At 42.2% G+C, this 13,968-nt stretch overlaps 1 protein-coding gene across 1 annotated transcript in view; it reads right to left on the bottom strand.

The window, feature by feature from the left end:
- Positions 1–13,968, bottom strand: part of IK (IK cytokine) — a 53,740-nt gene that overhangs the window by 19,215 nt on the left and 20,557 nt on the right. Inside the window, exons 6-10 of the mRNA XM_073620871.1 lie at positions 5,239–5,353; positions 4,396–4,466; positions 2,283–2,329; positions 2,023–2,186; positions 77–185 (exon numbers count right to left, since the gene is read on the bottom strand). Coding sequence (XP_073476972.1) covers positions 77–185; positions 2,023–2,186; positions 2,283–2,329; positions 4,396–4,466; positions 5,239–5,353 — 506 coding nt within the window. The remainder of the gene's footprint in view (positions 1–76; positions 186–2,022; positions 2,187–2,282; positions 2,330–4,395; positions 4,467–5,238; positions 5,354–13,968) is intronic.

Raw genomic sequence — 13,968 nt, 5'->3', positions numbered from 1 at the left:
CTGAAATAAAGAGAGCAAGAGAACTGAAACCGTTTATGAATGAGGAGACTATTGAGAATAATTGTAAATAAGTAACCTTTGTCCTTCTTCTTCAGTTTTTTGTTACGAGTTCCTTGCCTTAGGTAAGACAAGATCTGAGTCAATTTGCTGATGACGATGTCATTAGTTGTGAGAGTTGTTTGAGCCTGAAAAAATGAGAATGATTGTAAAAAGTATTCAACTCATACTGTTAAACAAGTATAATTAAACTGCAGAATCAGCAATCGTCCATACAACTATATTACTTACAAGTTCAAAAGACCATCATTTAATGTAGTCCCTTTTGAACATAACACTAGTCTAAAAACAGGTGGACCCAGTCCTAGGCCATCCTTTCCATTGAATACAAAATCTACCAAAGTACAATTAAAAGGTAAACATTGGAGCTGAGGATAGTAATAACACAAACACATAAAAAACACACCCAAAAAGTGTGGTAGAATGCAGAACTAATAGTCCACGAGTGGAAAAGCTGATAATAAAGACGATAATTCCATAAATGAAGACTCAGTAGCTAGGCTTGATCTGACACCACACCACGTTTCGTCCTGCTGTATGACGAAACGCATCAGTAGGGCAACCGAAAGTGACGTTCACGTATCACCGGAAGTGACGTTTCATGTGTTTTGACGAGGTGATCAGGTGAGATTTTGCATACAACTGTTAAGTCCGCCGCAACTTGATATCTCTGCAATCTTTTTAATTATCAATGCGAGTTTTTAATGACTTTTTTGTAAGTGCATTACCATTACGCTAAATGTTTAATAAATTCCAAATGTTGTATGTTATGACACTATTTGGAGTCTCATTTGCTCCACATATTGCGGTCATTTTGGAACTCTATACGATGGGATGTCCTTAAACCCTGAGGAGTTCACTGCCTTTTATGCCAAAACACAAGAGTGTGAGGCAATTTGTGCTGGTGAGTGTACATCTGATTGGGGAAATGGAGGCACGTTTGCTCACGTGGTGCGGTGTCAGATCAAGCACTGCTTACCTTTAATTGTACTTTGGTAGATTTTGTATTCAATGTTATTTCCTTTCAAAGTGGCTGCTATATCTACAATTTGCTCTATTGGTGTTTTCCGTGGCACAGTATTTAGATCTTTATAAGTGGCTCATTGTGAGATCTTATTGTTTCCCATCCTTTCCATTGCCTATATACTACAGCTAGTAAACTGCCTAGAGTGGTGATTTATTCTGTTACATAGAGGTTTAACTACTTGTTGCCCATAATCTTATTAGCAGCAAATTGATTTAAATGTATCCAAACTGGGGATACTGCCAATGCATAGTTACATTTTCACACCAATATTCCCAGCGACATATACAGTATACAGAGAAGATTTACTAAAACTGGTGCACCCAGAATCTGGTGAAGCTGTGCATAGTAACCAGTCAGCTTCTAGATTTTATTGTCAAAGCCTTATTGAACAAACTGACAACAAAAAAAAGAGGATTGGTTACTATGCACAGCTGCACCAGATTATGGGTGCACCAGTATTAGTATTAAAAGTGTAAAACAGCTTTATCTGCCCAAGGCTCAGACAATCTGCAGGCATTTACTTCCATTTTAAACATGCCCATGAATGATTCACACTTAAAGTGGTTGTAAAGGCAGAAGGTCTTTATCTTAATGCATTCTATGCATTAGGGCAAAAAGCCTTCTGCGTGCAGCAGCCTCTGTCCAGCAACGTCCACGAGTGCCTCAGCCGTCAGGGACTCTCCCTCCTGCATGACTGAGACACAGCAGTGGCACCATTGGATGCAAAACTCAGTTAGCTAATCAGGAGAGAAAGGGGGCGGGGCTGCCAGGGACCTGAGAAGAGGAGGATCTGGGCTGCCCTATGCAAAACCACTGCACAGGGCAGGAAAGTATAATATGTTTGTTATTTTAGTAGAAAAAAAAAAACAAGACTTTACCATTACTTTAATACATAACCCCACCCATGGGACTGCCAAGTTTTAGCTAAAACATCTTACCTCCATGGTTGGACAGTCAGCCTTGCTTCGAATAAGTGTGGTTGGAATATCTGTGTCCGCATACTCATCATCTAAATCAACTACATATGCCATTCGACCTGGTAGAAAGAGTTCATTGCGCTCATATGCCTTGCTTTTAAATAGGTTACGGTACACATTTCGACCTGTTGGCAGAAAAATATATGTTTAGCATTTTTTATTTTTTTTTATTTTTCTCTATACAAAAAGTCTTAAATAAGGCCTTAAAAAAGAAAACTTACCAAGCCGTGTTTTAAATTCAATTTTATGCTCAGGATCCTCATCTTTCCTAGTGGTGAAAAACAAAATGTTAGGCTCCAAAAGTAAGATCTTATATACAGCACATTCTAACTATAATGTGCGGAAATTAAAGTGACTGTAAAGTGTTATTTTTATAGGGAAAAAAAATGAGAAACATGTTATACTTATCTGCTCTGTTGCAGTAGAAATGCACAGAGCAGCCTGGATCCTCCACTTCTCGGGTCCCTCTTCTGTGATCCTGGCCCCTCCCTTCTGTTCAGTGCCCCCACAGCAAGCTGCTTGCTATGGGGGCACCCAAGCCAAGTCACAGCTCCCTGTGTCCTTTCAGACAAGGAGCACCGTCCCAGCCCCGCCCCCTCCCAATTGGCTAGCTGACTTTGATTGACAACAGCGGCAGCCAATGGTGTCGCTGTTGTGCCTCAGCCAATCAGGAAGGAGAATCTCAGACAGCTGAGACACCCGTGGACAACGCTGGACAGAGCGGGACCTCAGGTAAGTGTCAGGGGGGCTGAGGGGGGCTGCTGCACAAAGGCTTTTTATTTTAATGCATTAAGATAAAAAAAACTTTCTGCCTTTACAACCCCTTTAAAGCCTGTAGGGGGTGGAGTAATTTCCATCTACAAGTACAACTTTTATCCTTTAAGGGAATAATACAAAGACTTTCAGTATATCACATGACCTAAAGACCTCAAGTGCGACCCAATCTGTCTTTCAGGATGTTTGGAATCATGACTCACTGTGTACAGTTTTCTCAAGCAAATTTTTTAATCCTTTGTAAGTTTCTCACTTGTTGCAGACTAATAACACTAAGCCTCTGTCTTGCAATTAGTAACAGTGTTGTCATCCTGCCACCCTTAGGCTACCTAATAAGTAATCCAACAGCAAGCTAAAGAAGCACTCCGTATTCCTTCTATTTTACATTTGTTAAATGGCTCCCACTAAAGAGTATGCTATTGAAAAGGAGTCAAACTCTTTAAATGTAATGTGGAAGCAATCACTTTGGTTAAGGGAACACACTACAGGCGGTCCCTGGGTTACAAACACAATAGGGATTGTAGGTTTGTTATCAAGTGGAATTTGTGTGTCGGAACAGTGAATTTTTAAGTGTAACTTCAGATTGTGCAGGGATGTGGGATGTTCCTGGTGCTTCTGGGCATGCAGTTATGTTATCTGGGGCTCTTCTGGCCATGCAGTACATGTAATACTGTAGTGTGGGATGTGTCCGGCGCTGCAAGATAGCTGCTCGGAGGTATCCAGGACCAGCGTGGAGCACAAGCGGCCGGCATTGAGGTCCGTTCGTAAGTACGAGTCATTCGCAACTCGGGGACTGCCTGTATTAGGCAAGTATTCTCTAAGTCAACTAGTGAAACAGAGTGACAGAGCTGCATTGTGTAGACTTTTTTTTCAAAATCATTTATATATAGACAGCAGTCGCCAATAAACCAAACAATATAATGAGACATAAAAGTATACAACCAAGAATAAAACTTGAATTTTCAGGTGACCAAATTGGCCGCTATCAATAACCAGCACCACTCAGGCAACCGTTAAAAACTCAAAGCATTAGCCAGGTATGTCCACATTGTGTCAATTAACTCAAGGCTTGGTTTAAGAGACTTGAAAAAAACATGAATATATCATGTTGTATGGTTATAGTTGTATATGTACAAGGATGCAGCTATATTTACTCATTGCCTATGCAGGCTCTACTTCCTGCGCTGAAGGAAAAGAACAATGGTTGTGCTATATTGCTCTAATTCACATTACTTAAAAAAAAAAAAGAAAAAAAAAAATAACACACACACCCCTTACCCTCATCTTCTACATTGCAGAGCATAGTATTACTTTGCTTCGGGCAAAATCCCTAGGGAATGCAAAGCAGCCAAAATCTTGTGAGAAGCCACCCCAGTTTGTTTCAGGAGCATCTTTTAACAAGATTTCAGCTGCTCTGCATTCCCCAGGATTGGTTGCTGCATTGCTGAATCTTTTCCAAGACAGCTGACAAGAGTCACTTTTTGTCTAAAAATTACTTTAATTTTACAGACACATAATGAAAATATTTTTTCACAAAACCAAACCATTAAAGTCACTCACTTGGTTTCTTTTTGAGGCTTTTCCATCAAATCCTCCTCCTCTTTTTCCTTGTTGGCAATTTCAGCACGGACCTGAAAAAGTGCGAATATATATTTAATTGAAATGTACAAAACATATTAATACAAATTAAATCATTTAAAACATGAAATTATAGCATTAAATGAATGAAAGAACAAAAGTGGAACCGCTCTAAAAAAGTTAAATAGGCCTAAATCATAAATAGAAGTTGTGAACAACATTTTCAAAGGACACCGATGAGGAAATTATTCTAAATAAAACCTAGAACTGTTATTGTTGAAAATTAAGTAAGCATTTTTTTTTTGTTTTTTTAAGATGGTTTTTTAATGAGGTTTTGATCAGGCACACGTGCATCGTTTCCTGTACTTTTATACTTTTAGCTTATCACTCCAATTAGTGGTGTGCACATACAAAAGAACAGCTTACTTCCCTATTTTTTCTAAAAGAAACACTAAAAGTGCTTTTTCCCACCAACTTCCAGGTACAAGCATAAACTGTCAATCCTGTTGTCCTCATGTATGAAAACGTTAGTACTTTACACAGGCTCTACTATTCTAATATTGTATAACACCCCATACATACATGTTTGTATCTCTGCACTGCCCAAGACTTCCAAACTGAAGCTACTCTGTTCAATATCTAAAAATGTGGTACTGGACAGAATTACATGAAAGTTTAAAACTCAAACCACCTCTAAAAACTCCACCCCTACTTACTGATGTGTATCATTGGCACAAAAATAGTTCCTACCACCTGTCAGTACAAACACTAATTCATACATGTGTCCTCTAGGAGGCAGCTCATTGCAATTAGGATCAGTGTTACCTTTTGCAGCAGGGCAAAATCCAGACCTTTCACCAAGTGAGTGTGCTCCATGTCACCACCCAAGAACTTGGACTCCTGGATCAACTGGCGCCTCTTTTCTGCTGCGGATTTGTCACTGAATAGAAGAAAAATCAGTGTTAACCAACTTATCTTTTAACAATTAGAAACTTTCACTTTGCCCATTCAACGCAGTTACTAATTCTCTTGAAAGAAAAGCCCTTCAGCCACTTATATTTGCCTTCCTGGCACTTTCCCATATCTCCATTCCTCTGTCTGAAACTGGAGATCAAACCCTGTCAGATAGTGTCCTAGCTTACACAGGGTTAATATTTTGCTTCTCATCCTGATAGGACAGTGCTCAGGCCTCATAAATGGCCACAAAGGCTTAAACATTCTACCCTGAGAATTCCAAAGCAGCACAAACCAGAAGAGGAAAGTAGCAATTTTATTTTCATTTTTTTGTGGGCTAGCTAGGGAGATTTTTCCTTACTTGTTGTTCTGGTTCTAAGTGAGGTGAAAATCTCCCCAATTGGGGTACAAAGACCAGAGGTTTTAAACCTTTTCCTGCTCTATACGAAACCAAAATAACAATTCTGGTTTTAGGTTTTCTTTTGTAATTTATAAATAAACAGTTGCGCTACTTGTTGCAATCCATATTCGAAATCAAAAAAATATATAAACAGTGCCATCAACATTATTTCATTTCATTGTTGCAGTGAACTATTTAATCCACTTGTGAAAAATTAAAACATGAAAAACTAATTTCAGTGACACATTCCTTAAACCTCTATTTCAATGTGTGATTTTATATATTTAGTTTTTGATCAAAGTCCAATATATCTTCTGTGCAAAAATGATACTATGATAATCTTCTTTGAATCTTTTCATTCATAAAATAAAACTTGCTCCCTCATTCTCACCTGCCATTCACAGCTGAGCTAGTTCACTATTTACGAGCTGCTGATCTTAATTGGAATATAGCCAGGCTCAATTTAAACTACAGATAATCAACCCAATGCCAAATGTGTCTCCATATGTTACTTTGGAAGGGCTGAAGTGGTTAAAGTGTGCAGTGAACTAATTATTCAACTTGTGAAAAATCAAAACATGAAAAACATAGGATTTCAGTAACACATTCCTTACTTTGGAAGCAAATCCGCTGTTGTCACTTTACAATGGCTTACATAATCACTATCCCCCCCCCATTTAAAAGCCATAACATTCCATCCACATAGCTCAAATAGGGAATCAATATAGACTCAGTAGAACAGATAGGTTATTGAATCCTCCAATTTCAAATATAATAAAATTAATAAAAAATAATAAAATAAAAATATGGTAGCACACTCCCAATATAAAAGTGACAAAGTGGTGAATAAATAAACAGTTGTGCCAATTGTTGCAATCCATATTCAAAATAAAAAAAATATATGAAAGCAGTGCCAACAACATTATTTAATTTCTTCCTTAAAGTGGGGTTCCACCCAAAAAACAAAAATACCTGTAAAAATTCTAAAAAAACAAAAAAACATTTGGATATTTTTTTTTTTCACTTACCTCTAAATGCCTGTTGCTAGGTGGTCCCTCGTAGTCTGCCTGTTCCTTTGCCTGGGCTGGTGACATCACTTCCCCCCAGGCACAGGAAGGGCTCCGCTCTGCTCCCTCCCTCCTGTCAATCATCTGGGACCCAATACAGGTCCCAGGTGATTGAGCGGCCAATCACGGCGCGCGGCGCCGCTCGCGCATGCGCAGTGGATGCCAGGCTGTGAAGCCACAGCCCGGCGCCCACAGTTGAAATGCCGGCGCCGACGAGCAGAGGGGGGGGGGGACGAGCGGGGCTTCGATCCCCCGCATCGCTGGACCCAGGGACAGGTAAGTGTCCAATTAAAAGTCAGCAGCTGCAGTATTTGTAGCTGCTGACTTTTAATTTTTTTTTTTTTTTTGACGGCCCCCCTGGGTGGAACTCCTCTTTAACTGGTTCTTGACCGACTCACGTACATATACTGCTGCTGAATGGCTCTCCTGGGCGAAACCCCTTACGGGTACGTCTTACCCTTTAAGAGCGGCCAGAGAGCAGGCACCCGCTGCACGGTGGGGAACCCGATGCGCGAGCCAGCGCGGGAATTTGTGTGTGTAAACACACAAATCCCTGTTCTGTCAGAGGAGAGGAGACATATTGTTTGTTCCTACTAAGTAGGAACAACGATATGTCTCCTCCCCCAGTCAGTCCTATCCCCATACAGTTAGAACCACAGTAGTCAGTGCATATTTATAGCACTGATTGCTGTATAAATGTCACTGGTCCCAAAAATGTGTCAATAGTGTCCAATCTGTACATCGCAATACTGCTAACAATCACAGATCACCGCCATTACCAGTAAAAAAAAAAAAAAAAATTTAATAATAATAATAATGCCATAAAACTTTCCCATAGTTTGTAGACGCTATAACTTTTGCGCAAACCAATCAATATATGCTTATTGCAATTTTTTTACTAAAAATATGTAGCAGAATATATATATTGGCCTAAATTGATGAAGAAAATTGTTTTTTTTTTTTTTTTAAATTTGGAGATATTTATTATAGCAAGTAAAATATATTATTTTTTCAAAATTGTCGCTCTTTTTTTGTTTATAGTACAAAAAATAAAAACCGCAGAGGTGATCAAATAGCAAAAAGAAAGCTCTATTTATGGGGGGGGGGGGGGGGGGAGGATGCAAATTTTGTTTGGGTACAGCATTGCATGACCACGCATTTGTCAGTTAAAGCGACGCAGTGCCAAATTGTAAAAAGTGCTCTGGTCAGGAAGGGGGTAAAATCTTCCGGGGCTGAAGTGGTTAAAGTGTGCAGTGAACTAATTATTCCACTTGTGAAAAATCAAAACATGAAAAACATAGATTTCAGTGACACATTCCTAAAACCTCTATTTCAATATGTGATTTGGTCTATGGTAGTTTTGGATCAAAGTCCAATATAGCTTCTGTGCAAAATGATACTGTGGCAATCTTCTTTTAATCTTGTCATTCATAAAATAAAACTTGTTCCCCACCTCGGGTTTTGTGCTCACCTCAATTATTGTGACCTCACAACTAAATTAGGTCTGAAAAAGTGATAGTCTCCCAGGACTAATGAGATGTCTTTTTTTTCGTTCCAGTTTCTCTGTATATGTCTCAAAATGGCAGTGAATAACCAGTGCATGCAAAAGATATAAGGCTCCACATGCTTAAACCTTTGAACTTTATTAAAATAAATATATTGCACCCACATGCATAAGGTGCTCCATTGCACCAACTATGTACAGCGTTATTTAAATCCACAACTCTGTGACAACAGCTTCGTGCTTTGCTAATGGGTATTTCAGCATCAGAGGAATCTCCCTGAGGAAGTCACGTGACCCTGTGACGTAATGCATAGGGGAGGGGCACACATTGGAACAAGACGCTGAAATACCCATTAGCAAAGCACAGAGCTGTTGTCACAGATTTGTGGATTTAAATAACGCTGTACATAGTTGGTGCACTGGAGCACCTTATGCATGTGGGTGCAATAATAGGATTTTTTATAACAGCTTACCTGTAAAATCCTTTTCTATTGATGTACATCACGGGACACAGAGCCTCAGTAATTACTGATGGGTTATATAGGGTATCACTAGGTGATTGGACACTGGTCACACCCTAAACAGGAAGTTCAACCCCCTATATAATCCCTACCCTTACAGGGATACCTTAGTTTTGTAGAAAAGCAATATAAGTGTATTAGAAGAGGGACGGGACCTCTGTGTCCCGTGATGTACATCAAAAGAAAAGGATTTTACAGGTAAGCTGTTATAAAAAATCCTATTTTCTTTCTCGTACATCATGGGACACAGAGCCTCAGTAATTACTGATGGGACGTCCCAGAGCAATGCTATTTGAGGGGAGGGGTCCACACAATGTAGGGTGTAATCAGACCTGAGGACCTCGAACTGCTGCCTGCAGCACACTACGCCCAAAGGTGATATCCTCATGCCTTCCCACATCCACCTGATAAAATCTGGTGAATGTATGGACTGAAGACCAGGTTGCGGCCTTGCAGATTTGAGCCATAGAGGCCCGGTGATGCACCGGCCAAGAAGCACTAATAGCCCTAGCGGAGTGTGCCTTGATCTGAAAAGGAGGAATTTTCTGTTTCAAACCGTAAGCTTGAACAATCATTTGTCGAATCCATTTAGAAATGGTAGATTTTGACACCGTCTGTCCTCTATTGGGACCTTCTGGCAGCACAAACAAAACATCAGTTTTGCGAAATTGAGCAGTTGCTTCCAAATAAGCCTTGACTGCTCTTACTACATCCAAGGAATGTAGTGACCTTTCTTCCGGAGAACAGGGATCTGGGAAAAAGGAAGGCAGAACAATATCTTGGTTTAGATGAAAATCTGAAACCACTTTCGGTAAAAAACTAGGATGAGGGCGCAATACCACTCTATCCTTGTGTATGATTAACCACTTGCCGCCCGCCCTATTACAAAATGACGGCGGCAAAGTGGTTTGATATTCCTGACCGGGGGCGCGCATCGCGGCAATCGTTGTTGCGGGGTGTCAGTCTGACACCCTGCAACACCAATCTAGGTAAAGAGTCTCTGACGGAGACTCTTTACCACGTGATCAGCCATGTCCAATCACGGCTGATCACGATGTAAATAGAAAGAGCCGGTGATCGGCTTTTCCTCACTCGCGTCAGAGCCGAACGGCTGCTCTCCTGACAGGGGGGTCTGTGCTGATTGTTTATCAGCACTGCCCCCCCTCGGATCCCGCCCAGGACCACCAGGGAAGCCGCCCAGGACCACCAGGGAAGCCATCCACACTGGACCACCAGGTATGCCCCTAGACCCCCAGGGAAATGCCAGTATGTGCCCAGGCAGCTGCCAATCTGGGCCCACTCCAGTGCCTACCACTGCCAGTGCCACCAGGGATGCCCATCAGTGCCTCATATCAGTGCCGTGTATCAGTGCCTATCAGTGCCACGTATCAGTGCCGCCCAGTGCCATCCATAAGTGCCCACCAATGCCCATCAGTGCTGCATATCAGTGCCACCCATCAATGCTGCCTACCAGTGTCCATCAGTGCCGCATATCAGTGCCCATTGTCAGTACGCGCTCATTGGTGCCACCTCATCGGTGCCGCCCTATCAGTGCCTGTCAGTGCCACCTTATCAGTGCCCATCAGTGAAAGAGAAAACTTACTTATTTACAAAAATTTTTAAGAGAAACAAAAGCAAAACTTTTATTTTTTCAAAATTTTCGGTCTTTTTTTATTTGTTTAGCAAAAAATAAAAACCGCAGAGGTAATCAAATACCACCAAAAGAAAGCTCTGTTTATGGGAACAAAATGATAAAAATTTAGTTTGGGTACAGTGTAGCATGACCGCGCAATTGTCATTCAAACTGCAACAGCACTGAAAGCTGAAAATTGGTCTGGGCAGGAATGTGTCTAAGTGCCTGGTATTGAAGTGGTTAAATAAGGCTCTTTACAGGAAAGAGCTGCTAAAAGAGCTTGTCAACAAGACCAAGGGAATCTGACATATTAGTTCAAAGGGCTGTTTCTGTAAAACTGACAGAACCAAGTTCAAGTCCCAGGGGTTTAGGGGCGCCTTAACCGGAGGATTAAGACGCATCACCCCCTGCATAAAGTTTCGGACCAAAGAATGTGAAGCAAGTGGCTGTTGGAACAATACTGATAAGGCTGAGACCTGGCCCATGATGGTACTCAAGGCCAGCTTCATTTCTAATCCCATTTGTAGAAAGTCTAGAATTCTACCTATAACATATTTTCTGGGATGCCAACCCCTGGATTCACACCAGGATACATAAGCTTTCCAGATTCTATGATAAATTACTCTGGAAGCTGGCTTCCTTGCATTGATTAAGGTAGAAATCACAGGCCCTGAAAGCTCACGACTCTTCAGAACGTGGGTTTTAATAGCCAAACCGTCAAATTTAGCGTTTGTAAGGCAGGGTGGAACACTGGACCTTGAGATAACAGGTCTGGACGTGACGGTAGGGTTCACGGGGAACCCACTGTCATCCTTACTATTTCTGCATACCAAGCCCTCCTGGGCCAAGCGGGGCTACCAGAAGTACCGACTTCCTTTCCTGCCTGATCCTGCGAAGGAGTCGTGGCAGTAGCAGAATAGGCGGGAATGCATAAATCAGTGAGAACCGATGCCACGGAATCACCAACCCATCTGTCCCGTATGCAAGAGGATCCTTTGTCCTTGCCACAAACTTGTCGATCTTTTTGTGGAATCTGGATGCAAAGAGATCTACATCTGGAACCCCCCCATCTTTGGCATATGGCCCAAAAGACGTTGGGGTGAAGAGACCATTCCCCTGGGAACAACCGCTGGCGGCTTAAATAGTCCGCCTGCCAGTTCTCTATCCCTGGAATGAAAACTGCCGATATGCATGGCACATGCTTTTCCGCCCAGATTAAAATCTGGTTCACTTCTCTTTGAGCTGAAAGACTCCTGGTGCCTCCCTGATGATTGATATAAGCCACTGCTGTGGCATTGTCGGACTGGATCCTGACTGGGCAACCCTGTAGCCTGAGAGTCCAGGCCTTTAGGGCTAGATATGCCGCACGGATCTCCAGAATGTTGATGGGTAAGGTCCTCTCGGTTTTGGACCATACCCCTTGGACCGCAGACTGTTCCAGAACTGCTCCCCAACCCAAAAGACTGGCATCCGTTGTTACCACTGTCCAGGTAACCGGTAGAAAGGATTTCCCTTTCTGCAGGCTTTCGGGTATTAACCACCAATTGAGGCTCTGACGCACTGCATGAGACAGGTGCATCGGAAAATCTAATGCCTGAACTTTCTTGTTCCAGGCCGACAGGATACTGTGCTGCAGCAGTCTTGAATGAAACTGAGCATAGGGAACTGCTTCGAATGAAGCCACCATTTTTCCCAGCAGCCTCATACAAAGGCGGACAGAAGGACCTTTTTTGGTCCTTGCCTACCAGAATCAGCTCCCTTAAGGCAGTAATCTTTGCCTGAGGTAAAAATACCTTCTCCTGGCTTGTATCTATGATCAGACCCAAATACTCCAGTCTTCTTACTGGTTTTAGTAAAGACTTTTCTAGGATGAGAATCCAACCTAGGTGTTCCAGATATTTGACTGTGGTCATCAAGTTCCCGCTCAAACAGGCTACCGACCGGTCTATCAAGAGTAGGTCGTCTAGGTATGCTATGACAGTTATACCTTGAGCCCTTAATCTGGCCAGAGGAGGAGCCAAAATCTTTGTAAACACTCGAGATGCAGTGGCTAGCCCGAAAGGCAGAGCCACAAACTGGAAATGGCGCCCCTCTATTTCGAAGCGCAAGTACCTTTGATGAGCAGGAAAAATGGGTACATGCAGATACGCATCTCTGATGTCTATTGATGCCAGAAATTCTCCTCCCTGCAGGATGGAGACTACTGACCCAATTGATTCCATGCGAAAGGATCAAATCTTTAGGAATCGATTCAGATCCTTTAGATCCAGAATGGGTCTGACATCCCCATTTGGTTTTTGGACCGTAAAAAGGTTGGCATAAAATACCAATCCTTGATCCTTCGTGGGAACCACCACGATGACTTCTTGCGACAAAAGTCGCTCTAACGCTAGAAGGAGCAACTGCTTTTTCTCTGGATCTCTGGGGACATTTGATCTGAGGGAACAAGGAGAGGGGAATTCTTGGAACTTCAGTTTGTAACCTAAAGTTACTGTGGAGACTGCCCATCTGTCCTGGAAATGCTCCTGCCAGAGCTTTGAGAACTGTAGCAGTCTTCCCCCCACTCGAGAGAGCGGGGGCACCCCTTCATAAAGAGGCTTTAGCATCTTTGTCTAGCAGGCTTCTTCCCCCAGGACTTCTTTTGTCCCTGGGGTCGACTCTTGTTTCTAGACCCAGACGGAGGAGGCCGTCGCGACTACCTGGAGGCTGATGCTCCTGGCACTGGGGAAAGAGTGCGTTTGAAAGAAGGACGCTTACTCCTTTTCTTAACAGGTAAGAGTGCTTTTCCCACTAGAAATCTTTTGGATATAATTGTCTAAATCTTCTCCAAACAGCTTTGCACCACGAAACGGAAATCCAGCCATAAGTTTCTTACAGGGTGCTTCGGCTGACCAATTTTTCAACCATAAGATTCTATGCATATGCACCAACCCAAGTGAAAGACGAGAGGTTTGCATGATAGAATCTCTGATGGTGTCAACAGCAAAACATAAGGCCGCTGGAAGGTTAGCCAACCTCTGGGCCTGCTGTTCAGGTAGAATTTTGATGACCTGCTTAACATGGTCTCTTAAGTATTGACAGACTCCAATCGCTGCCACTGCAGGTTGAGCTACTGAACCTGATAAGGAGAAAACATCCTTTAACAGGGATTCCATCCCTTTATCAACAGGATCCCTGAGCATCTGAGCATTGTCTACAGGACAAGTCAGACTTTTATTTATGGAGGAAATGGCGGCATCAACGGCCGGTATCCCCCACATCTTCGTAAACTTTTCTTCCATAGGATAAAGTGTTGAAAACCTTTTAGGCAGAAAAAAAAGTTTATCTGGGTGATCCCACTCAGAATAAATGAGCTTTTCAAGTAAATTATGAACAGGAAAAGCATGTGTTGTTTGAGGAGGCTTCAGTGACCCCAAAGAAGAAGAGGGTTCTTTAACTGATTCAGATACGGGTACTTTAAATGTGGAGTGGACCAA

This window comes from Aquarana catesbeiana, linkage group LG03 (genome assembly GCF_042186555.1).
Source record: "Aquarana catesbeiana isolate 2022-GZ linkage group LG03, ASM4218655v1, whole genome shotgun sequence".
In the NCBI taxonomy this organism is placed as follows: domain Eukaryota; kingdom Metazoa; phylum Chordata; class Amphibia; order Anura; family Ranidae; genus Aquarana; species Aquarana catesbeiana.
The sequence above is the reverse complement of the archived record's forward strand: the minus strand, read 5'-3'. Positions and strand labels throughout refer to the sequence as shown.